Source organism: Manis pentadactyla, chromosome 15 (assembly GCF_030020395.1).
Source record: "Manis pentadactyla isolate mManPen7 chromosome 15, mManPen7.hap1, whole genome shotgun sequence".
NCBI classification, from domain to species: Eukaryota; Metazoa; Chordata; class Mammalia; order Pholidota; family Manidae; genus Manis; species Manis pentadactyla.
The window spans coordinates 79,735,178-79,761,550 of NC_080033.1; the positions used below are offsets into that span (position 1 = coordinate 79,735,178).

The following is a 26,373-nucleotide window of genomic DNA, read 5'->3' on the forward strand; positions in this document are numbered from 1 at the left end:
CGCGCACTGACCCACTTTCCCGTGCGTCAAGGGAAGATAACAACCCAAACATTAAAGAGAAGCAAAAGGGAGTTAATTTCAGAAAATACAAGCAAGAAAGAGAAACTCGACCTGGTGTAAATATCCAAAGTACAGGTTTCTGAGCCACCATTCTAGAAGTCAGGAAGAATGTTCTTACCCAAACTCTTTCACATCTCACCCCACGTCCCCTTTCTCTCCGTCCTGCCCTGCACCTCTCCCCACAAGAGTTTCACCTCCCATGTCCGCCTGCCTAGCGTTCCTCCCTCTCAGAGTCCTGCCTGTCTTGGGGCCAGGCTGCTGCTGGCACCATTTGGGTTTCTTGGTCCCTGGGCTGCAGGCCAAGTGAGCTGTTCCAGATAAAAACGAAAGACCTTTTCTTAAGTAAAGCTCGCACTTTTTGCTGGTGCGGATCTCTTAACCCCCCTAGGGCCCACCCACTTCCAGTTTGAGGCTCTTTCCTTATCCCCCATGCCAAAGACTAGGATGTGGTGACTGTCAACGGTGATCTAGCCCCTTCCGCCTCAGGTTATCAGCACCCCCTCCCTGGAATATTCTGTGATTCACTGAAATGAGGGCCCTCCACCCTTTCCTCCCCCCCACACAGGGAAGTGGCCTTTAAAAAGCCTATTGATTATAATCTCCATAATGTACCCACAGTATGAACCGGCCAACACCCAAGAATGGGAGGTGTGACCTCTTACAATCCTATACTCACCTCTCCTAGATATTTACTCCCTTTAAACCTAGTTTGTGTGTGTCTTTTTAGATGGAGTATTTTAATTCTATATGCACTGTTTAAGAGGAGAAAAAGTACCTTTACCACTGCTAGGGTGGGTGTGGTGTAATTTTTTCTTAGAGAGTAAATGGTATGGTAGTTTCCTTCCACCTAAGAACTTAAAATCTGAACTTCAGATAGAGGGCCACTGCTTCTCAGGAAGTTTTGGTTTCTGCTGATTGTGACCATCACACAAATGCTTCTTGTTCTCCAGAGTTCATTGTCCAGCGCACTGCAAAGATGAGCCATCCTACTGGGCTCCGGTGTTTGGAACCAACATCTATGCAGACGTGAGTATGCTGGAATTTTCAGTGACCACCTCTCAAAGCATGTTAAGACCTCAGAAACCACGTTCCAAGGTCTGGACACCAGAAACCCAGGATCTCTCATTCCTGTGCCTCTAGCTAAATTTAGAACACCCACTTCTGTCACCATTGCCCTAGTTTCCCAATTTACAGAGATATTAGTCCACCTAATATGCTTATGAACACAGATGCAGGTGCACCTCCTCTCACACAAACATTGTCATGGTTTGGTTCATTGGCTTCTGCTGCTCCATTGACATGCATGCTGAATGTGAAGGCTTTCAGGGTCTAGACTCCCCAGGGACTTAATGATCTTCCAGCTCTGCTGATGCGCCTATAGATGCTGGTTCTCTCTACTCACTGTACTCCTTGGCTATGTGCTCACTTAGCTAAAAGCACACAGAAGAAAACACAAGTTACACAGATGTACTGCTTGTTAATAACCAGTCTTATTATACTGGAGTCTGTTCTTCATATCTCCCCCCTAACTTTAGCAGGGAAGCATTAGCCTGATTTTTAAAAAGTGAATCCCCCAAACATAATCTCTTCCCTCCAGTTAAGTGCATGGTGACCCAGAAGATGTGAATGTGGTCACAACTCTGCCCAACAGGCTGTGTGACCTTCTTGCTAAGTCGCTTACCCCTCTGTAAAATGAGCCAGCTGAGATATTCTAGTCTGGGAAAACTTCTAGATCTAAACTTCCATGTTTAGAGCGGCATCCCTCCATGTTTAAGTCTGCTAATATTTTTACTCAGCCTTTTCTCATCTTCATTTTTATGGTTCTCCCCCAACCCACCCCCACCCTTGCCTCCGTCTACAGTCATTTGTTCTAGATTCCTGAGTTGTGCAAAATCTAAGCAACCTTCATGGCTGATCTTTTTTCCCCATGTTTATTCTTTCTTCTTTAAAGGAGTCTTTTCTTCTCAAAAGCTGTTCAGCCAAAATTGAGTTCTAAAAGTTTAATGATGGAGTAAAATAATGTATATCAATTATTACACTAAAATGTTTGAGCCAGAGTCTGCTATTAAAAGACAAAGATTTTGATTTTAAAATGATTTAAAAATAAAGGGGCCAAGTGATTCCAACCAAATGCAAAAAAACAAATAAAGCAGGAGTGGCAATATTGCTGTCTGATAAAGTAGAATTTAAAGCTAAATATTCAGAGTGGTAAATATACAATGTAATTCATTATGCAATGGCTCAAAAGGTACTCTTTATGAAGATATGAAAATCAAATCTGTATGCACCAAACAACACAGCCGCTAAACATATAAAGTAAAAACAAAAAGGTTAGAAATACAAGGAGAACTTGATGAAAATTTAGTAATAACATAAAGCTACCTTTGATTATGTTTTAGGTTCTTTAAAAAACACCATCTCTAGGTATTGTTATCCCCATCTTACAGAGAAGGAAATTGAGGCTCAGAATAACCTGCCCCAAATCACACAGTGGTACATGGCAAAGGTGAGATGCCATGAGGGTGTGTCTCGCTTAGACTATGTTTTTTCCCTACTCTGTTCTGCCTTTCTTGAATGTACCTGTGCTCACAATTACACTGATGTGAGCAGGCATGTGGGTGCAAACCTGTACCTAGTCTTCAGCTACCTTGTTCTCTAGGGTTTCGAGCTTTTAGAACCACAGTGCTCATGACAGGGCTTAATACACAATAATTGTTCTATGAATGTTGAAAGGATAAATAAATGAAAATACTATGGTTGTCAATGCTTAAACAGCTACTTGGGAAACAAAAGGAGGAAGGAAGAAAGTGAAAAAGTGAGGAGGAGACAGGGAGGGAAGAGGTAAGCAGTAAGGAGGGAAGCTCTCCACATTTCAGAGGTTCTTTTCTGGCCTCGGTTTCTAGGTCACTCTGTGTTCTGGGAAATGATGATGCCTTTTGGAAAATGTCTGTTTAGCTAAGAGATTTATTTTGGGAGAGGTGTCTCCACATCTTCAGAGGGCCCAACGGCTCCACAGTTCCTGCCTGCTCACCCGGAGCGCATTACTTGGCAGCCCCCTCGCCTTGCGGCGAGCTGAGGGCAGGAGAAGCATCAGGGTGTGGCCCGAAGAGCAAAGTCTGGGTCAGAGGGTGGGAGTTTAAGCCCCAGTTATGGGGTGGTGGGCAGGCCTTCTCCCCACTTGAACCTCTGTCTGCTATCTGTCCCCCTCCCCGTCTCCCTGGGTGGTTGGATGAATTCTCACACTTGTACACACATCAGAATCCTCCGAAGGGCTTGTTCAAGCAGGCTTCTGGGCTCCGTCCCCAGCATTTCTGACTCAGTGGGTCTGGGGTGGAGCCAGAGAATCTGTATTTGCTGAAGCTGCTGGTCTGGAGCAGCACTTTGAGGACCGCTGAGTTAGAGATGACAGTCCCCTGAGCTTCTCCACAGTGACAGGTTATGACAGTCATGCTGTCTGTCTTCGTAACTGGCATCTGTTGAGCAGCTCCGGTTGCCAGCCTGCGCCCATCCCTTGACCTTGTGTAATCGTCACGCTCGCCCTTCCAGGCTCGTATTGTCCCATGTAGAATAGGGTGCAGCTTGCTGGCTCTGGGTGGCAGTCCTGGCTCTGCTGTTTGCAGCCCAGTGATTTGGGGCAAGTCATTTAATCTCCCTGAATCGGCCTGCCCCTCTGTTAAGAGGGGATAAGAAGAAGAAGAATACAGCTTGTAGGGTCACTGGGAGATTATCGTATCAACTCAGGATGTTACTACTATAATACACATATTATACAATACGTAGTATTAGATATATAAATATTATAATATATATAATATACACTCAGAACAGGGCCTGCCTTGGTAAATGCCTCCCAAAGCTACTATGGTGATCCCCACCTTATACTGAGAAAACAGAGCCTCTGGGAGTTACAACAGGTCATCCGAGGCCACCCAGCCCACAAGGGGCGGAGGCGGGACTGGGCTCCAGCCCCTCTCAGGCCAGATCTCTGCTGACAGCCGTTGTTAACGCATCTTCAGATACTTGTGTCGCTGCTGGAAGGGAACCGGGAGCTGGTGGGAGAGGTGTGAGGAGCCGCAGGGGAGAGAGGGAAGGGAGGGTCTGCCGGAATCAGCGCCTGAAGGTGTGTGTCTTGATAACAGATGCCAGCTGCAACTACGGCTTGAGAAAGATCTGGCTCACAGCTTGATGTCGTCACGGAAAGCTAATGTGCCCCTGGTATCAGGGATTCCTCGGGGACGGGAGGCGGAGGACGTCACTGGGCGCAGAAGCAAAGCGCAGAGCCTCTTAGCAGCGCTTAGTCAGGCCTGTGGGGGCGGCGGGTTTGGGACACCAGAGGGATTGGGTCCCTGTGGGCACTCGCGCGGGAAGCAGCCCCGGGGCCTCCCTCCTGGTGACGCCGCCAGCAGAGTGAGCGATGCCTGGAGGGGCAGAAAAATGCCAGTTCTGCCCGCCTGTGAGAACAATAAGCATGTTTGTGCTCGCAAAGCTCACCCCATTACCGGAATTTAGAGGGACTGTGAAAAGATCATTTCAGTGCAAAAGTCTCCCTGCTTCTCTGAGATGGCTGCAGATCGATTGCTTCTTAATCTTTGGGACACAAACCCTTTTGAGACCTGGAAAGCTGTGGATCCTTTCTTCAGGAAAAAAGAAAGTCTTCCTTGTCTAGACAGGGTGACCGTCTGTCCCCGTTTGCCTGGGACTGAGGGCTTTCCTGCGTTCAGGGCCAACACCAGGAAAGTCCTCGCCAGCCCTCGAGGCTCCCAGAGTTCTGCCCGCAACTTTGGGGCCTGACGGACCCCAGAGCTCACTTGGGGCTGAGCGGCGCTGCCGTCCTCTGGGCGCTTCGTGAAGAAGGCAAGAGGCGTTAGTGCAGGATTAAAGCAGCCAGCCTTCAGTTACTAAGTAAAGCAGACCCGGAAAGCAAGAAACCCAGTTCTCAGGTCTTCGCTGTGAATGTCCGCTGCGGCTCTGAGCCGCCCCACCTTTATATCAGCGAGGTTAACCTCCCAGGCAGCGGGCGGGCCAGGGGCTTCTGCTGTAAGGTGTTTTTCTTCTTAGGCAAAACCAGCCCTTCTCTGCAAGGGCCTGGTATGCAGGGCCGACCGCTTGAGAAGGAAGGTGCTGTCTCTGACGCACTGTGGGTGCAGGGTGGCCCTCGCCCGCTCCAGCTGATAGTCCACGTCGGTGTTTTCAGAGCACTCTTTAATCCATGCGCTCATGTCTGGTGTCAGGAACCTGTTGGATGCGTTGTTTGTCCCATTCAGAGGGCAGCTCAGGGTGCATCTTCCAGACAGAGACGGCCAGGGACAGCGTAGAGGACGGGGCAGCAAGGGGAGTCACGGGCTGTGCCGCCCGCTCTCACAGGTGCCCTGCTTGACCCGGAAAGTGCTCTCCCCTTTGCCCCATCACTGGGCCCCCTGGATCATCCGGAACCATCTCCCCTCCTGAAGTCCGTCATCGCGTCACCTCTGCAGAGTCCTCTGGCCATGTGAGGTCACAGATTCACAGGTTCTGGGGATCAGGACGTGGACATCTTTGTGGCCTTATTCTCCTGGCCACAGAAGTACAGACAATACACTCAGCCAGACCTCACTCGGAATCTCTGCTAAGCCCTTCACTGTCCGCATGGCCTTGGCGAAGTTACTGGGTCTTGCTGAGCTTAAACCCAGGATTGCTGGCCTGCGAAATGGGAGTCCCACTAGTTACCTGTCTCGGAAGATGGGATCAGATAACACGCAAGAGGCAGTCAGCCCAGGGCCTGGCATTGAATCAGCCCCGAGTGAATGTCCGCTCTGCTTACTGTGAAGGACGCCATTCATCCCACGGACGGATTAGGTCAGCTGTGACTACAGGCCTGGCTGCACCCGAGAGTCACCGGACACATGTTTAAAATGCCAAGTCTTGGCTTCACCTCAGAAGAGCCGAATCTGGTGGGGCTGGGAGGCGAGGGGGCCCTGGGCACAGTCCTCATGTCCCGATGCTGCAGGGGGCTCTGAGTTGCAGACTGATTGAGACCCACTGTCAAGGCCAGTGTTGGATTCTGGCACAGACCAGATGACAGGGTTATAGAGGTGGCAGGAATGTCACCTACCCAGTGCTTAACCCGGAGCGTGCATCAGAATCGCCTGGCCCTTCTCTGGAAGACCCGGAATCGGCAGGTCAGGGGGAGGCCAGGAGCCTGTAGCCTTAGCAAGGTCTGGCACCCCCACCTTTGAATGAATTCCCCCAATTTTAAGAAATGCTAATTACTCTCAGACACTCCATCCTGAAGACCATTTTTCTACTAGATAAGAACCTAATGAAAATGTAATTTGAGGGCTTTATGACCCAGGAACTGTACTTCTTGACAGCTCTAGAAGACAGCACATCCTGACCCTGCTTGAAACCCAGCAGCTCCCTGAGCCCTAGCAGAAACCTGATGCCCACTGTGGTCTCCACAGCCTGGTCCGGCCTCCCCCGCCACACCCCGCCTGACTCACCATGTCCCAGCCACCCTGGCCCTCTTTCTGCTCCTTGGACACAAAGAGTTCCCTCCTACCCCAGGGCCTTTGCATGCGCTGCCCCCTGCCTGGGATGCCCTGTTCACAGATATTCCCACAGCTCTGGCTGGTTCTTTTTGTCATTTAGATCCAAGCTCAAATGTTACATCATTAGCCATCTTCCCTGGTTAACTGTTCTGAAAGAGCCCCCGCTAGCTGGTCATTTTGTCTCATGACCTGTTTTTATATTCTTAGCTGCAGTTGTTTGTGTATTTATTTACTGGTCTGCCTCCCTCGACTCCATGAAGGCAGTGCCCTGCTCCCCGCTGAACTCCCCTGCATCTAGTACAGTGCCTGGCGCTCAGAAAATATTGCTGAACAACTGAACAAAATAAATGGATGATGGATGCCAGGTCCTTCTGGAGAGACCACAGAGGAATCACAGTGGTTATTTCCTAAGGGCAGGGGGGCCGGCACCCCACCCACTAGGCCACCGATGGCCAGCCCTTTACTTCACCTGGCAGCCCGACTGCCTTGCCACTGACCATGGTCCCTCCTGTGCTTTCAGACGTCCAGCATCTGCAAGACAGCCGTGCACGCAGGCGTCCTCAGGAGCGAGAGTGGGGGCTACGTGGACGTGATGCCCGTCGAGAAAAAGAAGACCTATGTGGGCTCACTCAGGAACGGAGTTCAATCTGAAAGGTAGGGATGTGACCTCTGACTCTTGACGCCCATGCAGCCAAGGGCGGACCCTGGGGGGCCTGGGAGGAGAGCCAAAGACGTGGCCCTATGAAATAAAACCCGGGGAAGCTTGCATCAATTCCTACCAGAACACAGAAGACAAGCCTGTTGTTCTCTATTCCTTTCTTTTTTCAAAGTGAGAACGTTTTCTATGACTGCATGTTTTTGTAGAAAATTTAGAAACACCAGATAAGCCCAGAGAAAAGCAATCATCCGTAAGGCGTTAGCTGGGGGCGTTGCTGTTAGATTTCTGGTGTGACTCCCTCTGGCCTTTTCCTGTGTGTGTGAGCCTGCGTTTTCTCCCCCACGAAACAAATGGGTTCAAATTATGGTTACGTAATGGTTATGTGTAGCTACATCGTCATATAGTTCCATTTTGTTGCTCATGAAACAGCAAAGAATCTAGAGGCCTACAGACTAGGCTCTGCTGCTTACCAGCTTTGTGGCCCTGAGCAAGCCACCCCATTTCCTTGGACCTCATTTTTCTCATCTGTGACATGGGAAAAATAATGACCTCTCCCTCGAAGAGCTGTTGGGGGGATTCATCGCAATGCCTGTCTAGTGCCTGACAGAAATAAGCGCTCAGGAAGTGAGGGTTATATGTAATACTCTGTACTTTCACTTACTAGATCTTAGAGGTGGCTCCTAGAATCTACTCCCACGTGTCCCTGCTGCCTAGGGCGCCCCGATGAGCGCAGCACACCTCCCGTCCCACTTGGTCATTTAAGCTCTTTGCACCTTGGGGGCGGCTGTCGCCGTGAGGAACAGCCTTACTAGGGCACGTCTGCACGTGTCACGATTGTATCCTTAAACCCCTGGAAGAGGCATTTCTGGGTCAAAGACTGTGCAGGCTTCTAATGCTGTGGGTACGCCTCTCCAGAATGTTCTTTAGAAAGGGCGCAGCGCTGTTTCAGGGTGCCAGTCCAGGTTCTGGCACATGCTGCTCACCCTCCCCTGCGTCTCTATTGTCCATGGAAGCAAGTCGCAGGCCCTGGAGCCCAGAGACCCAGGCCTGGGGGTTCCTCTTGAGCGCTCTGAGCTCAAACAAAGCACCAGCCCTTCCCAGGCCTCAGTTCTTTTATCTGTGAAATGGGAACGATCATCACACATTCCAGGGCAGATCCCACTTGGGGCATGTAGTCCTTTCTGGGGCTGTTGTCACAAAGTGCCACAGGCTTGGGGCTTAAACCAGGCGCCCTCTCACAGCCCTGGGGGCCTCAAGTCCGAGGCCGAGGTGTTGACGGGCCTGGCTCCCCCCCAGCCTCTCTCCGTGGCGTGTGGATGCCGCCCTCTCCCGTGTCCTCATGGTCATCCCTCTGTACGGGTCTGTGTCCTGACCTCCCCTCGGAAGGACCCCAGTGACAGGAGCAGGCCCCACCCTAATGACCTCATGTGGACCGAATCACCTCCTTCAAGGCCCCCCCCGCCTTGCACAGTTGCATTCTGAGGGGCTGAGGGTTAGGACTTCAACATAGGGCCGTGGAGGAGGACCCAGCTGAGCCCATAACAGAGGGGAATGCTGCGTTTGGGGTCCTCTTTAGACAAGGGGTGTAAGTCAGGATTGTAACGTGTCCCGGGCCCCTTGAAGCTTAAGTTTTCACGACTTCTTGGGCTTGGCCTCCAGCCCGGCCCTCGCATCCTCCTGGGGGACCTTTGGAGCCTCATGGTGCTGTCCTGAAGATGTGTACTGTCAGGTGACCCGGAGTCCCGTGCCCGACTTCCCAGGGGCTCTGCGCGGTAACACTGCCACCAGCCCGGGCCGCTGGGGTTAATAAGTTCTGCAGTTTCTCCTTCCACGTGTGCAGCCTTTGTGTGGGAAAAGCTTAATGAAGGGAAATTCCACTGATCTAATGGGAGGGAAATGAAGCAGCTTGATTAGGTGGAATTTCCTGGCCAGGCGGGAAAGAAATCCCAGGACACCCATCTGCTGAGCACTTCGTACCCCTTCAAGAGCAAACGGTTTTGTGAGAAGTGCAGTAGCCGGCTTGGCTCTCTGCCTGTCTCTCCCTGGGAGCGTTTCAGCAGCTCCCTGAGGGCTATGACAGGGACTGATTGGGCGGCCCCCACAGGTGGGCCAGGGAACCAGAGGGGGTCCCCAAGGTGGCTTTTTTCCCTACTATCAGCCCCCACCCGCATGTGCTGGGGAGGCCAGGCCCATCGTCCTTTCTCTGGTCCAGAGGGACCCACCCGAGTTGCTGCTGTCATTATAAGTGCCTCCCAGGCATCCTCTCCCTGGCCTGAGAGTGGCTGACGCCCACTGCACTGTGCAGAGAGCTTCAGTTTCCACAGCCCCTGCAGGGTTCAGACCCTGCTTCCCTTCCTTCCTGGATTCTTTCTCCCAGGCCTGCAGGCATGGAATCTGGGAGGATACTTGAATGAGTTCCTCAAAGTTCTGTGACTCAGTTTCCCAGCCTGTAAAGGGGGAATGACAGCACCGACCCCCTGGGGGGCTGCTAGGCAGGAGTGGGTCTCAGTGGGTCCCCCCGGCCCAGCAGTGTGCAGACACACCCGGAGCTGGCTAGGAGAGCAAGTTCTCGGGCCCACCCCCAGCCTGCTGACTGAGACACTCTGGGACTGGGCTCGGCAGTCTGTGGGCACATGCCCTGCGGGGTCCTGGTGCACGCAGAGGGCGACAGCTGTTACTGTGAGGGTGGGGTGGCGGTGACCGTGTCCTGGCACCCACAGTCAGCGCCGTGCATGATCCTGATACTTGGTGACGGTCACTCATTTAGAACACATTGGCAGCCTGCCAGGACCGGTGCTGGGCACCGCAGGCACTGAGAGGAGGGAGTCCACTTGCACGTACAGAGGGAAGAGGCCAGGCCAGGCAGCACTTGGGTCCACTGGCGTTAGGGACCCTGTTCCATGGTTTGCCAGCTGGGTGTCCTTGGGCAGGCGGTCTCCCCAAGCCATGGTCCCTCCTGCAGAGCTCTTAACCTGCAGTTCATAGCAAGTGGCCTGTAAACCTGGTGGCCCTCGTTTCTATGACGTAAGTTCTAAGGTGTGTTGCAAACCCCGAGACACTGTGGTTCTTTTCACATGGGGTCAGGTGGCTCAGCCCTAAGCAGCAGCCTGGGAAGACCGTCTGCAGGACGAGGGAGAGGGCATCGTACAGGAATTGTTCTGGCATCCTCACACCCATCCTTCCAACATGCACTTACCCATCAGAGTTACACCCTCAGTGAGACCCTCAGCACAGACCCCCCAGGGAACAGCCACATCTGTGCCCTCACGGACCCGTCGTCCAGTGGGGGGCAGACGATGCAGAAAAACTTCAGTAGCAGGGCACAGGGCGACCCTGTACGAAAATAGGTGCAGGAGCTCAGCCCAACAGGCAGGACCCCATCTAACTGTCTGGAGGCGCCTCCTCAGTGACGTGGCTCCAGCAGAGACGAGGCGCAGCCATACCCCCATCCTCTCCTTGGTTAGGTGGGACCTCAGCAGCCCGATTCACAGAGACTGGGGCTGGGAAACCTCTCTGGAGCCTGTTCCCATTAGGGACTGTGGGAACCAAGCCTGGGGCTGGAGGGTAGCTCTGTCTCCAGTGGCTGCTGGGACCCTAGAGTGGTCACAGTCGGTCCCCAGGGAGAAGTGGCTGGACATATCGTGATCCATTCACAGCACACTCCTCTAAATTTAGGAAATCCTTCAATCAAACAAACAAAATCCTCCTGAACAGAATTCTCAGCACTCGGGCCAGAAGTTGGTTCCGCTTCAAAGTGGCTTTGGTTTGGCAGTGGTCTTGTTTTAGAAGAGGATTTCCTGAAAGTTTTGGAAGATGACAGGGCAGAACTGGGGTAACGTAAGAGGACAGGTGCCTTCTCTCTCAGCCACGTGCCCCTGAAGGCTGGCAGAGGAAGGAGACGGTGTCCAGAGCAACTTGTGATGTTGGGAACTGGGGTTTGTCCACATATTCTCAGGAAGCAGCTGGGCATCTGAAGAAATATTGATTCAGGCTTTTTCCTTAGACCACGACCATTTTTTGGGACAGATTTCACAAGGAGATTGGAGTAATGATAGGTAACATTCTTGCCACTTGGTTTTAACAAACATAACCTATATCTAGAGGTAGATGGTATATATGTGGGTGGACTTCCATCAGAATAGCAGATTGAGTCAATAAGCACTTATGGGACAGCGGCTGTGTGCTGGGCACTGCCCCAGGGGGCTGGGGCCACAGCAGGGACAGAAGAGACAAGTCTTCCTGGGCTCTGGGGCTCCCGTCCACTGTGGCATGTCCAGCAGACACATAGAGGATTTTAAAGTTTCTCATAGCCACAGGAAAAAGAAACAGAAGGGAAAATTTTAAATAAATTTTTGTTTAACCCAGTACATCAAATAAGTATCAATAGGAAAATTATTGATAAAAAATTTGCATTCCTTTTTTTTCTCCATAAGATCTCGGTGTGTATTTTACACATAAAGCCCATCTCAGTTTGGATGAGCCACACTGCAGGCACACTGGACAGCCCAGCCGTGGGCGTCCCCAGGGCCGGGGGTCTGAAAATCTCTCCATGTGTCGAGAAACTCTAGGACGCAGAAGGTGCTGAGCTAGTACCTCTGGGTCTAATGAGCTCTGCACTCTCCCCCAAGCCGGGCCGCACCGAGGCTGGCCATGTGCTGGGCTCCCTTTGCAGCGCAGACGAGTGGCTTTCCCTCCCTCCACCCATTGCCCAGTGTTCTCAGATCTGAACGCATGTTAGCTCATCTAATCTCTCGACAGCAACATGAGGCGGGGGCAGCAGTTACCCCCATTTTACCAGTAAGGCTAAGGAGGCACAGAGAGGTTAAGTGACTTGCCCAAAGCCACCCAGCTAACAAGGAGCAGAGCTGGGACTTGAACCCAGCATCCACCCTGTTGACTCCTTATTTCAGACAAGTCACTGCGCTTGGGGTACAGGCCCTTCCCAGAAGGCGCTGGGTGAGCCTTACAGTGCTAAGGGACACTTGTTTCTAACTTTAAAAATATTTGTTAGAGAAGAAATATATAACTTAATATTTAAATAGTAAGTCTAGGGAGCAGAAAGCAAGAGTCCCCCATAGGCACCCCCTTACTCTGCTCATTGCTTATTTAAAGCTTTTCCAGACCTTTCCCCCGATATATAAAAATAAAAATGGAGATCGTCCTATACACACTATACTGAAACTTTTTCCCCTAAAAAATATTTTATATTTCATGAACTATGATGCAGTGATGTGTATTTCATGAATTACTCCTTTCGTGGGAGTAATTCTATCATCACTGCGTGTGCACCCGGTGTGTGCCAGACACACCCGCGTCTTCCCGAAGGGGGATGAGGTCTAAGCCCAGGAGGAATGACGGAGTTCACCCCGTGGGCGCACGGCCCTGAGCCGAGGCGTCCCCTGGATGCGCACAGCTGCTTTTTACAATGTCCCTGTGGAGTGGGCACTTCTATGAACCCTGTTTTACAGATGTGGAAAACTGACGCCTTGGGAAGTGGATTAACCAGCCCAAGGTGCTGCAGACAAGACCTGAAGCTGTGTCTGTCTGACTCTTGAATTTTCCTGAAAGATCAGTAGATGGGTGAGACTCTGGGAGAACAGGGTTTGGAATCCTAAAAAAACTGAAAATCCTAAAAAAAAACACACACACACATGCATATAGCACATACATACATATACACAAACATGTACGTGCATACAGATAAATGATTTTTCTTAATTAAAAAGTTGTGTATTTCAAAAGCCAGCAGAACACAAGTGTTCCTCTTCTGCTGTCCTTTTAGCACTGGGTTCCATGACCCCGGGGGGTGAGCTGCCAACTTGTGGGCAGGTCCTCGGTTCCTCCCAGGCCAGGTCACCCTGCTTCTAGAACTGCCAGCTGTCCTCTGTCTTGACTCCAGTCTGTGTCGTGTGGTACCAGATGGCATTCCACGCCCCTGAGTAATCTTCACCGGCAGGGGCAGTCCTGCAGGGCACAGCCCCCTGGACGTCCACCTCCTGCCTCCCCAGGGGCTCCGGCATCTGGGGCTGGCCAGTGTCATCCTCAGGGATGGCGGAGCCCCAGCCCGTCTGTTCAAGAGAATGGTTAGGAAAGGGTCCCGGAGCCTCAACAGACCTGGGTCCACATCCCCGCTGCACCTGGAACAGGTGTTGGATTTAGGCAGATCGCGTCACCCCTGAGGGTCCTAGTGCCCTTCTGTGAGCGAGAAGAGCCTGAAGGGCTCATGGGGCGGCTGCGAGGAGTGGGCAGGGTGGATGACATAAAGGACATGGGCAGCCCCTGTCGCGTGGGGCGCGCGTGTTGGGCTGAGCCGCTGCACAGAGGTGAGAGGTAGCGCCCAGGGCGGGGGAGCGGCCGCCGGAGGGCCAGGAATCAGCGTCCAGGGCTGAGTTGGTGACACTCCACTGGGCGTTTCTCAGAGGACCGTCACAGCTCAGCTCCAACAGATGAGCGTTCCTCAGGAGCTGAGTCAGCGGAAGGGAACTTCCAGAAGCTTCCTGGGCCAGTTCAGGTTCTTTCCCAGTTCTAGAGGAATATTTTTGTCTTGACTTTTGTCTCTCTCTCTTTCTTTCTCTCTCTGCCTTGCTCCTTCCCTCCCTTTTTCTCCTTTAAAATAAGATTACAGAAACTTCATGAAATTCTGAAAATAATCTTAAGAAAGTGCTATCATTGAAAATCCCCTGTCCAGAAACAACCAGTGTAAACATTCTGGTATGTTTCCTTCCAGATTTTTTTCTGTTTACACACAAACACCTGATTTCTTGGTGGTCTGTTTTTGTCTTTTACCAAAAAAGCATCAGCCTGTCTGTATCATTTCAATGTCTACACACGATGCCACTGTGCAGACACACTGCTGTTTCTTTACCCTGCTGGCGGACATCCGGTTTGCTTCCTTTTTTTCTTACTGTAATAAGCAACATGGCAAAGAACATCTTTGCACAAGCCCGTGGGCCTTTCCTGACCGCTGCTTTGGGTCACTTCCTTTTAGCAGAACGGCCACATTCGATCTCCTGTAACGCTCAGTGTGTCTCTCTCCTGTTTAAATGCTGCCCCCAATGGCTTCCCACTGCGATAAGAATAAACTCCGTTCCCCTTACCACGCGAGGTCACCCTGATGTGACCTGTGACCCCACCTGCTCCTCCGCCCTCCTGGCACCCTGCCCCTCAGCACGGCACCTCGCGCTGGCCCTCTGTTCCTCAAACACAGCAAGGCCATTCTCACCTCTGGGCTTTTGTCCCTGCTGCTCTCTGACCTGGAACCCCCGGCTCCTATCTTCTCCTGTGGCTGGGTCCCCCTGTCATTCAGGCCTGCACACACCGCCACCCCCCTGAGGACGCACTCCCCTGCCATTGCCTCACAGCCGCGCTCCTCCTCCCCGATCCCGCCCAACCCCGTCAGCCCTGGCGGTCTTCCTCCCAGGCCATCTCTCTCTGAAGTTATTTCTTAGGCACAGTCAGTGTTTATCTCCCACACCCAGAAGGTAAGCTCCACAAAGGCAAGAACCCCATCAGTTTCGTTGACCCCATGTCCCCAGCACCAAACCCAGTGCCCACCCGGCACGTTGTAGGTGCTCAGCAAGCACGGTTTGAATGACAGGCCCGTTGCTGAGCTCAGGAATTTATTCAGAACTGGTTGAGGAGTCTTTAAATAATTGTTATGAAAACTGTTCACTACCTTTTATGAAAAATGCTCAGAAATGCTGTGCCAGTTTACACTCTCTTCATGTTTGTGTGTGAATTACAAACTAATCCAAAAAGAAAACCAGAGGACAAGATTTAGAAAAGAAGGGCAGAAGGGTTATTTTATAATCGGTCAAATCACACTCGTTTTTCATCAGATGTGCACTGCTGTCATCTTAGCAGAACTAGAGCGTAGAAAATGTTTGAGGCATGAACAAATGGGGCCCTCCCCAAAGGCTTTTTTGGGCACCCCAACCGAGAGGAATTGTCTGCCTGGGGCAGTGGACGGGGTCAACACTGGGTGTCGCAACGGCACCCCTGATGTCCTCAGTGCACCGCTTGATGTGTTAGGAAATACACACCCCACTCAGCGGGTGCGCTCACGCCTCCCAGGTGGCTGGGCTGCTCGATGGGGGTGATGGTAAGTCTGGGTGAGCCACCCAGGGGTTGCCTCCAGGGCAAGCCATCCTTGGGGTTCCTGCCTGGATGAAAGCCCGAACAGGCCCCTGGTCCCTGAGTTGCTTGGGGCCCCCTGACTGGGAGAACCTGCTGCCCCATAGAATTTCCAGTAATAAGTCAGAGACAAAAACCCTGGTATTTTTCCCCAGCATGGTTTGCCCACCCCATGGAATAGCCCTGTGGCTCAGGGCAGTTCTCCGAGACTATTTATTTGGGCAGAGAATCCAGAGAAATCTTGCATCTTCTCCCAGAAGCCTGAGGAGAGCCCTGGAACATGAGCTTCCCAGAGACCAGGAGGGCAGCTGGGTCAGCCCCAGGCCCTGCAGAGCCAGGCTCCCCGCCCCATGGCCCTGTGGGGAGGCCGCCAGCGGCTGGCATTTTGCTGCGTCTGGACCCGGCTTCTCATCACAGCTCCATGTCGCTAAGCACTCCCATCTGATACACATCTCAGAGGTTCAATCCCAGGGTAGCCAAAAGCATGGAGCTGCTGCGGGGGAAGGTGGTGAGCAGGAATCCCATGCAGCCTGCCTCCTGGGGTTGCTGACCCTCAGCGGTCTGAGAGGGTGAGGGCCATTCACCTAGTTCCACGATTTCTAGTCTGGGGCCCTCTTGTCTGCAGCGGCACTTTACAGGAAATCGTGCCTAACTCATGGCTGGGCTGTTAATCTTGTGCTCAGACTCATCCATAATAAGTAAATGCAAATTAAAACTGTAACTGGATGCCGTTCCTTACTTTTGATTGGCTGAGAACCAAAAGCCAGAATACTGCTCTACTGGCAAGCACACGTGTTCAACGGACTGCCTCGTGCACTGTCGATGGCGTCGTCCGTTGGCACAGGCTCTCGGAAGGGCAATTTGATACGCTGTCCAAATCACAAATGTGTGTTTCCTTGGCTCCCAGATTCCACTCCTTGGAAGACAAGGTTGCTCTCCATACCATTGCTTGCAAAAGCAAAGGATTTGAATTCACTGAATATCAAAGAACAGGGACCCAGTTAACCCAATGGAATAGTGTGCAGTTGAATGAAAAGCAATGAGGAGGCCCGTTATGCACAGAAAGCTGTTTAAGACAATCACGAGTGTCCACGAGGAGGTGGAAAAACCAGAAGCCCCTGGGGCACTGCTGGTGGGAACGTACAGTGGTGCAGCCACTGAGGAAAACAGCTTGGCAGTTTTTTTAAAAAGCTGAACATACATTGAACATTCAACCTGGCAGTTCTGCTCCCAGGCCTGTACCCACAAGAATCTGTGTGTGTCCACACAGACACTTGTACACAATGCTCATAGCAGCATTATTCACAACAGCCCCGAGTGGAAAGAATTCAGTGTCCATCAGCTGAGGAATGGATAAATAAAATGCAGGCTGTCCCTATAATGGAATTTTGTTTGGCAATAAAAAGGAAAGAAGTACTGATTCATACTCCAGCATGAATGAACCTTGAGAGCCTGACACTCAGTGAAAGAAGCCAATCCCAAAGGCCAAATATTATATGATCCCACTGAGACAAAAATGTCCAGAAGAGACAAATCTGTAGAGACAGAAGTTGCCAGGGCGTGGCAGAAAGCAGGGGGAATTTATTATAAATGGACCTGAAAGATCTTTTGGGGTGATGTGATGATCTAAAACTGGGCTGTGGACATGATTGCAAAACCCTATAAAAATCACTGAATTGTACACTTAAAAAGGGTGAATTTTATGGCATGTTATGCCTCCCTAAAGCTGTTCTGAAAAGCTTTTAGTCAGCTTAAGGATTTAACTCCTATCTTAAGAGGGTAGTTTTTACTAGCTGTATGGCCATGGGTAAGTCAGTTAACTTCTTGTTGCCCTCATTTCCTGACCTGCAAAATAGGGATACTATTGCACTTCCCGAGGAAGGAGGTTAAAAAGGCGTATGCAAGGTGCTTCACACAGTGCTGGGCACAAAATCCACCCCATTGTAGTGACAGTGGCACATGCATTATAGTTATAATGTCATCCTGTTCATCAGTCGGACAGACGGCTGGCATTTGGTTTGACAGGTGGTTGCAGAAACCAGGCAGAAGTCTTGGAGGATGAGATCAATTCAGACAGACTGGGGCCAGTAAATCCTGGAGTTAAAAGAAAATAACACCCCTGACCTAGATTCAGAACCAGGCCCCTTTGCAGGGAGAGTGGAATTTGCCAGCTGTTCGTGGCTGGGGCTGGCTCTGTTTGCATCAGCTTCAGGGAAATGTCCCCCAGCCCGTGGGACACGGGGGGGCGCTCGGCTCTCCCTTCTCAGCACGAGTCCCTGTAGAAGGCCCTCCAGATCTTTCTGTAACATGTCCTCTCCCTTCTCTTTCAGCTTGAGGACCCCTCGAGATGGAAAGGCCTTCCGGATCTTTGCCGTCAGGCAGTGAATGTCCAGCGCCAGGCAGAAGGGGGCATCTTCAAGAGGGCTTTGGGTTTTGCTTTTTATTTTTATTTTATCATTTGGGGGGTGGGCGGGGGATATGGAGAGGCAGGAAACTTCCTTTGAATGGTGTTCAGTGTCCCACCCTTCCTGCCTCGGTCTCATCTCCGCACCACGGAGAAGCAGCATCCTCAGGATCCTGGCCGGACAGCTGGTGGCCCATCCTGCTGACACCTGGCGGGTCTCCTTCCGGGCACTCTCCTTGCACAGCGTCCTGAGATGTCCCTTGCCGTGCGCTCTTCTGTGGGTGGAGAGAGGATTCCAAACCTGCAGAGAGCAGGGGCTGGGAGCTCACGCCAGGAGCCATTCGGGGGCAAGGGGAGGGGCACTTGAGCACGCAAAGGGTGAGTTTCAGGAATGGAGAAGAAGGTAGTTATTTAAAAGTTTTAAAAAACGCAGTCCGTCCCTATCAGTGAAGAAACATAGGTTTAATGTTTGCTGGTCAGACAAATGGGCCGGAACAAGGGGGTGGGAGGTGTGAGACCTGGGCTCTGCCCTGGCACCTGCCCCTGCTGGCACCTGCCACATGCAGGCTGGCTCTCTTCACAGCAGTGCTGGTTTATTCCGAGTTCAGCAGGAACTCCAGAGATTTATCTTGTCTTTGTCCCTCCCTGCATCCACGTGGCCTGTCTGTGTGCTGCCATGACCTTTGGTCTCGTTGAGGACGAATGAACCAGGACCCTTTCTTTACCGGCTCCCCACTGTGGCTCACGGCCCAGCCCGGACTTATTCCTGCACCCCATCTCGCACCAGAGGCTTTGTTTTGCAGGCGATTCTGTTTGAAGCCCACTTTTTTTTTTTTTTTAACTCCTAGTCTCTTTCGGCTCCTCTGAGATGCCTAAGGACGGCCAAGAAGGGCTGTTTTCTTGCTGCTTTTTCAAATGACAAATGCGTAGGCTCACCCTCCATCGGGTGACCTATTTTCTAGCAATGAGAGGAATGGATTCCTTAGGACATTCCTTGCCTACGTTGGCAGCTGATGGCAAGAGGAACCATGTGTGGTCATGAAACCGTCCTGCGGCGTGATAACAAGAGACGGCAATGTTCAGGCAGGATTTCTCTTCCTGTTTTAATGAACATTTCTTGCCAAATGTTCCGTGGGCTCCGAGGAGCACGGTGCTCTCTGGCTTCCATCGCTTTATAAAAGCTCATCGTCAGCCCAGGCCAAACACCCACAGTGAAATGAAATACCCTTTTGTAAATAGCATTTCTGTGCAGAAAGTAAAATCCCACCCCTCCACCACCAGGCTGGCCCATAGGTCACTTTTGTGAATGCCCATTTCGCATTCGATTTCCCTCTCCATCAGAATGTTCTGGAGGCAGAGGAACCAGGAGAAAGTAAAAAAAAAAAAGGAAGAAAGAAAGTAAGTCTGGACGAGGTCCTCTACCTGGGGAATCAGGTGGCAGCCTGTTGCTGAGACCCTCTAATTAATGCAGAAGCCGAAGGTAAATCGCTGCCCTGCCTTCGAGGGTTTGTAAAAGTGAGGAAACGCCAGCCTGATGGAGCTGCAAGGAGCCGCCTGCCCTGTTTCCTCAGGTGGGGTGAGCTCGCCGTGATTCGTAGGCTCTGACTCTTCAACCCCAAATGACAGAGCGAAAGGATTTGGTCAGCCTGTCGGGTGTCGTGTCTGGTTACAGCCAGATCTGCAGACTTGGAAACCTCTGGACTCGAGGTGTCGTGCTGCCGGACCTGGGTTTCATGGGACTTTTGCTGTGTCGCCAGCCTTGGAGGCTGTGGTTCCAGGGAAACAGCACATTTAGGTTTTAGGATCAGTGACAGTCCAGGGGTAGCCCGGTGGGTTTCCTTTTGAATTGTCCCTTGAGGGAGAATCTGGAACTGCCAGTTTGTGTCCGTTCCATCTTTTTAAAATAAAGAAGCCAGGTTCCTGAATCCCTCATTAACCGGCCCGTCTAATGGGACAGAAAGTCCTCACTCAGAACCAGAGCTTGCTGTCTTTTTTATCCTCAAAAACATTTTGAAACTGGAACAGTTTTTTCTTCCGAAAATGGAACCAAGGTTGCGAAGTATAAAAAGCCCTCAGTGGGAGACCACCTCTAATTGTGTGTGTTCAAGGGGTGGTTGTGTCATTGGTCCTTAACCCAGAAAAACATGACACATCAGGCCAACAGTGTTCCTGGGCCTCCTGCCCCCAAAATGACACGTTTCTGTTTCCTTCAGACCTTTGCCCCACCGTGTTCTGATTTTTCATATTGTCTGTAGGCTCACTCAGCCCGCAGCTTACGTGTGTGCTTTTTTCTATGAAAAATGTTGTATTTTACTACTTCCCGTGTACAAAAGTTTATTGTAAATTTTGTGTGTGTGCTTTGCATCAACAGGGACCACGTTGCTATTGTTTCAATAAAACCGGTTTGATTTCTAAAACGTTTCTGCAATGTATCATTTTACAGACAAATCCTAACAGCTTGTAAAATGGAACATTTAGAACCTCCTGGCTCTTAGCTCTTTTGTTTATGCCACTTCTACCAGGATCAGTGCACATCGGCTGGAAATTGCTGTGTCCCCAGTGTCTCTTCCTCGTCTTGTAAGCACCATCCACCCCTAGGACCTCGGTTCATCTTAGTTACCTCCTTAAAGGCCCCATCTCCAAATACAGTCAGTGCGGAAGTTAGCACTTCAACACAGGAATCTGGGGAGGGGGACAGAATCCAGCCCATGACAGTGACCTTCCCAGGCACCAGCCCCTTTGTGTCACATTGCAGGCGTGTTCCGTGGGTTCCAATGTGCTTGGCTGATGTTTATCTCTGCTTCCTCAGCCCCCCTACACAACAAGAGCTTGTTTTTTCCTTGATGGCAGGGATAGCTTTTCTGGTTAGTAAATATATTTCAGCTTTTAAAACGTTGATATAAGAAGAGTATGTAAGGAATTGTGCAGCTGGGTTGCAAAAATCACGGGGCTTGGACATGATGACCGGTGGTCACAAGGCACTGGTTTCTGACAAATGCACTGTGGAGTCCATAGATGTGCCCCCAGCAGCAGCTCCCCCAGGGTCTTGGGGGGCCTCCCCTCCCAGCCCTCCTCCCTCAGAATCAGCAGCCTGCCTCGGCACCCCTCTTCCTCTTGCATCAGGACCGTCTTATATCCCAGGACTCCACAGTCATGTGCCCCAACCCCTCGTCCCCAAACGTGTAAAAGTTGTGGCAGTGGGAGTTGGGGTGGCAGGAAGGGAGAGCCTGCGCTGCTCCTGCAGAATTCATCCGAGTCAAGGCACAGATCTGCAGGAGCTGGTGATGGGCACAGATTTGCAGGTGGAGCCCAGCAGTGAGACCCTTGGACAGACCCTTTGACAAGCAGGTGCAGGGGCAGAGAGTGTGGACCCTGGAGTCCCCAGACTGCCTCCTCCTCTCCCCAGCTCTGGGACCTCAGACAAGTCACTCTGCCTCTCTGGGCCTCAGGCTGCTCATTTATGAGGTGGAAATTTATCACAACAGCCACGCAGCAGGGTGAAGACTGAATCCAGTGAGCTCAAAAGTGCTCACAGGGAGGGCTCAAGTAGTGGTAGCCACTGCACTGGTTGGGATATATTTTGGCTGCAGATAACAGATGCCCCACCTAATGGCCCTGCGATGCATTAATAATTCAGCCCAGACCTGCTGAGTCGGAACCTCCTGGGCAGGGCCAGCACCTGTGTGTCCACAAGCCCTCTGGGTGATTCCGGGGCTTGTCCCCATTGGAGTATCACCACCCTAAAGACATCCGGGTATCTCAGGTGAGCAGCTGGAGGCGAGTGACTCCAGGCAGCGGCTCGGTGATGTCAGAACCCCTGGTGACATCACTGCAAACCCCTCACCCCCCGCCTGCGGTCAGGACAGCCACCAGGCCTCTCGCCATCCCCGCATGTTGAGGGGACTTCTCAAGCACTTATCCCGGGACTCCTACCTACCACTGTGGTCGGGCCCCTGTTACATGAAGCCAAAGGCATTCCTAACGGACACTTGGGCAAAAACTCAGAGAGCACCTGAATTATATTTGACAAGTGTGACTGAGTTAACAAGTCCTTGTAAGAGGTGTGTGCTTCCTAAAGGAGGTGACATCAGCTTGGTGCCCGGCCGGTCCCCAGCGCAGAGGAGGCACTCGGCTCAGGCGAATCCCTTTGCCATCTTCTTGAGTCGGGCAGGAGGGCCGGTGGGCCTAGGCTGGTGACTGTTGTGGGGAAAGGAGACACCCTGGGGACCATGGCCGCTCTTGGTGAAAGGGGGAGACAGCAGGTGAGCTGGGAGCCTCCTCGCTGACCAGCGGCCTGTTCCTGCCCAGCGCGGGGACAGCCGGGGCACATCGGGAGGCCTCTGGCCCACCTCAGAGCCAGGCCAGGCACTGACGGGGGGAACTGGTGAGGGCTTGTCCCAGAGAAGTCAGGTGCCACCTGAGTGCCATCCGGGAGGTTCCGGGAGGTTCTCGGAGGAAGGCTTCCAGTTCTGCCAGGATGAAAGGGCCAAACAAATGCCACGAGGTCTTCGCGCAGTTCGCCTTTGGCACATCATTTGCTGTGTTTTAAGGGTCTAAAAGATTTGTTAAGCCCCAGTAGGGCAAGTTTTGGTTTGGTGTGAAAAATCGGAAGGAAGGTGGATAACCAGCCACACAAAATCAACCAACCAAAATGTGCTGATGTCAGGGCCGCTGACGTAGCTGCCGAGGTCAGTTATTTTTCTTTTTCAGAATGGAGTTGCCACGCGCTGAGGACCCAGGAATCCTTTGCCCCGTGTCCCCCTTTCCCTGCATCCCCAGGGCCCTTTGGGCGGGGCAGAGAGGGAGAGGCAGGCCTCCGCTGGGAGCCCGAATCGGGCCTTAACGTCCGCCTGGTCCTGGGTGGAAATCTGTCTGCCGGGGACCTGCACCCACTGGCATTCGCTCTCTGTTGCCAGGCCGTGGAGCAGCCGTCCGTGGGGCTGTGTGTGCCCCGGACGCTACGCACACCTCCAGCGCGACCTCATTCGATCCACACCCCCACCCCACAGAATCCCAGTGCCCGGGTCCTTCCCACTTCCCGCTCTGCCATCCTCCTTGTGGCATCTGTCCGAGTGGCTGAAAGGTGACCGCTTGACCATCCTGGGAAGGACGAGGGACAGCGGGGAAGGGCGGAAGCCCAGTTGCAAGCTGACTCTGGCCCTTTAATTTCGGATATTGTATTTTTCAATTCTAGGATGTCCAAATGTCTTTTTCCAATATTCTAATTCCCAGTGAAATTTCTCACTTTTTAATTTATTTTGTATTTGTCAAGACCCTAGTTCAAAACAAAGCCCCGTTCCGAGGTTCCAGGAGGACTTGAATCTGGCGGGGGGAGGGGTGCTGTTCCACCCAGTCCCTCAGGTTGACGCCTGTCCTGCAGGCCCAGCCTGGCGGCTGATGGTCCACATGACCCCTTACCCGCCTGGGCGCGGGGCTTGGGGATCCATTGCCGTGCACCCTCCGGGGTCTCTGCTCAAGCCCTTCACAGCTCTTCTCCATGGGGTGGTGCTCTGGGAATTGGTGAGCGGTGTGACTTCTGTTGCTAGTCTGTGTACTTTCCCATTTTTCCTTTTTAGTCCCTCATGTTTTGAAGCTTTGAAATCTTCATATATGAACTTCCGAGGGGCAGGACCCGTAGCCAGCGGGTCTGGGTTCAAATCCAGCCCCTGCCATGGATGATCTGGGAGACCTTGAAATGTGCCTCGGGCCCTCATGCATAAAATGGGGACTACGACAGCAGCACTTTGCACAGCTGTTATGAGGCTCAGACAAGTTAACATCGTTTTTTGAAAGCATTTGGGAACCTGGCACATTACACAGGCCGTATGGGTGTCAGTTGTTTCTGCTGCTAATGTCATTATTTTAATAAACGTATCGTGCATTCCGAGGATTTTTTTCTCTCTAAAACCCTGCCCTGGGCCTCCTGGTCTCCCTGCTGCTCTGACTTCTACCTCAGGGAAGGGGTCATTTTTAGTTCTTGAGTTTCTAGACAGACTTTTTTGTTTGTTTTTAAACATAATTTCAGACTTGCGGAAAAGTTGCAAGGCTGGTCACAAGAGCTTCTGCGGGCCCTTCGCTCAGATTCCGCAGACAGTCGCTTTAAGGCCCTTGTGTCTGGACAAATTCCTCGCTTTTTCTTTTACGATGTTAGCATTCTTTAAAGATTACCGGCCCAATCTGTCGTAGACTGTCCCTCACATTGAGTTTGTCCAGCGTTTCTTCATATGAGATTCGGGTTACATATTTGGGGCGGGGGTCTGACGGAAGTGACGCTGTGTCCTCTGTGCACTGTAGCAGGGGGAACACAGCTGTTTGCCCTGTGGCCGATGTGACTTCGATCACTTGGTTCAGGTGGTGTCCGCCAGCTTTCCCCACGAGGAAGTTCCTGTGTTTTCTTGTACTAAATCATTCTCTTGTGGAGAGAGATGTTGAGACTAAGCAAATATCCTAGTCCCTGTAAAACCTTCACTCACTCGTTTCAGCCTCTATTGATGATTCTTGTCTGAGTTAAGTATTTTATGATGACTGGCAAATGGGCACTTTTAAACTACACTATGCCTTCCACGTTTATTGATTATAAGGAAAAGGTTCCCCTTTGTCCCTGTTCACTTGTTTACTCACATATACACACGTTATATTTTATATTTTATAAATGTTATATATTTATGCATACTTTATATATTTTATATTACTTATATATATTACATATATACACACACACACATATTGGTCCAGGCTCAGTAGTTCTGGTATGCTGTGGATTACAGGGCTTTTCTATCATTTTTCTATTTATCATATTCGTCTTGCTGTCCTTTGTTTTATTTTACTTTGGTGCCCAAGCCGTCCCAGATTCGGCCGTGGGAGCCCCTTCCAGCTGGCTTCCCTGTGCTCGGGACACAGCCCCGGTTCTGGCACCGCGTTCTGGCACCGCGTTCTGGCACCGGATGTTCCCGGCTCATCTTGTACCTTCCTAGCTGAGGTCCTGGAAATACCATTTCTCCAAGGAGCCCTTTTAGTGGAGATAGTATCTAAATAGACATAAAACTCTCTGCCAGAGAAAATAGGTCGAAGGATGGGATGCTCATGTCTCCAAAGACAAATCTCACGAAGACATAGCAGAAGTGGGTAGAGTGGTGGGCCCCCCACTCCGCCCAGCCTCACCTGCTGCGGGGAGGGCAGAAGCCTAAGGCCAGGCACACACACGGTGGGCCAGGCGGTGAGAGGGGCTCACACGAAAAGGATGCCAGGGGAGGGCAGCGGCCGCCAGACACGGGGTCCTTGGCCTTCTATGCGGGGTGGCCGGGGAGGTGAGGTGAGGTGCCCTAGGGGGTGATGTCTGCAGAGCGTGAGGGAGGAGCCAGGCGGCATCAGAGGAAGGAGAGCCAGCGGAGGGCGCAGGGCGCCCAGGCTGCTGAGAAGGGAGGGGCCCAGCCCGGGGGGGCGCCAGGAGGAGAAGGAGGGGCTGCAGGCCCAGGGAGCTGCCCTGCGGGCAGAGAGCTGGTGGGCAGGGCGGACAGCGCCAGGCCGGGGAGGGACCCAAGCTTCCACTCAGGGAAGCTGGAGCCTGGGGAGGGTCCCAGTCAAGGAAAGGGGGACTCTGCCCTCCATTCTCAAAGGAGAAGGGGGGATGGAGGGCCCCGTGAAGGAACTGATTCGAATTTGAAGCAACAAGGAAACCTGATTGACCAGTTTTATTGTACCAAGCTCGAGAACTGAGGTCAAGGTTCATCATAGAAAAAATGAAGCTGCACCTTATCTTGCACACCTGGGCGTGTGGCCTGGCAGTGCGTGGGGCCGCCCATTCTCATGCTGCTCCTCACCACAGGCCCCCGAGGCAGGGGTGGCCTCCCCACTGATGCGGAAACAGGCCCAGGGTGGCTGAGCACCTGCCCAGGTCCCTGGCTGTGGGTCCCACCGCCAGCCAGCCTGGCCCCTCAGCTGCCCCCCGGCTGGGCCTCCCTCCTGCTGGAGCTATCACTGGCCTGCCTGTGCATTCTGTGGGGCTCTGAGAGTCGAGACCAGAAGCCGGCCGGCCCTTCCATCTGCCTCCCCGCTGGGGTTGGCCTGGAAACAGTCTGCTCTGGCCAAACGGGTGTCTGAGGCGGAAGCATTTGCTGATGGACACAGACATGGCCTTGTCACACAGGGGTGCTTGGGTGCAAGTATGCAAGGGCGGGGGGACTGTCGCAGAGAGGCCCTAGGCTGGGTCTGTGAGCACCTCCTCTTCCCCCAGCTGACCCGAGCAGGCCAGGCCTGGAGCAGGCATGACGGTCAAGAACCACCTTCCCGGGCTCCCGAGGCCACTGGGACGACCTGCCCCTCCCAGGGGAGGCTGGCAGAGCCACGGGATGTCTGATCCCAGGTGGAAAGTTGAAACCACACTTGCCTGCCACTTCTCCATTGGTCACTGGACAGGGACCACATAAACAGCTTAATTCGAACCATACCACCTCCACCCTCTGTTCTTTCCCAGGGCTGCCCCCTGCTCACTTTGGGGAGGCAACCGACATATGTGATGTCCAAACCCAGGCCTGTCTGCTTCTCTTCATGGAGCTGAGCCTGCTGGGACATCAGTTCTTGTCTTCACAACC

General features: G+C 52.3%; 1 protein-coding gene across 3 annotated transcripts in view; it reads left to right on the top strand.

The window, feature by feature from the left end:
* CRISPLD2 (cysteine rich secretory protein LCCL domain containing 2) overlaps positions 1-20,199 on the top strand; it is a 68,827-nt gene extending 48,628 nt beyond the window's left edge. The window contains exons 13-16 of one of the 3 annotated variants that reach the window (XR_005032429.2): positions 1,011-1,086; positions 7,108-7,241; positions 17,709-19,262; positions 19,354-20,199. Coding sequence is in view for 2 of the 3 variants with exons in the window: in XM_036924148.2 (XP_036780043.2) it covers positions 1,011-1,086; positions 7,108-7,241; positions 15,636-15,951 (526 nt within the window). In the remaining variant the exon portion in view is untranslated. Of the gene's footprint in view, positions 1-1,010; positions 1,087-7,107; positions 7,242-15,635; positions 17,674-17,708 lie in introns of those variants that run through there. The other 2 variants (XM_036924150.2, XM_036924148.2) reach the window with 2 other exon arrangements.
* Positions 20,200-26,373: the final 6,174 nt, after the last annotated feature.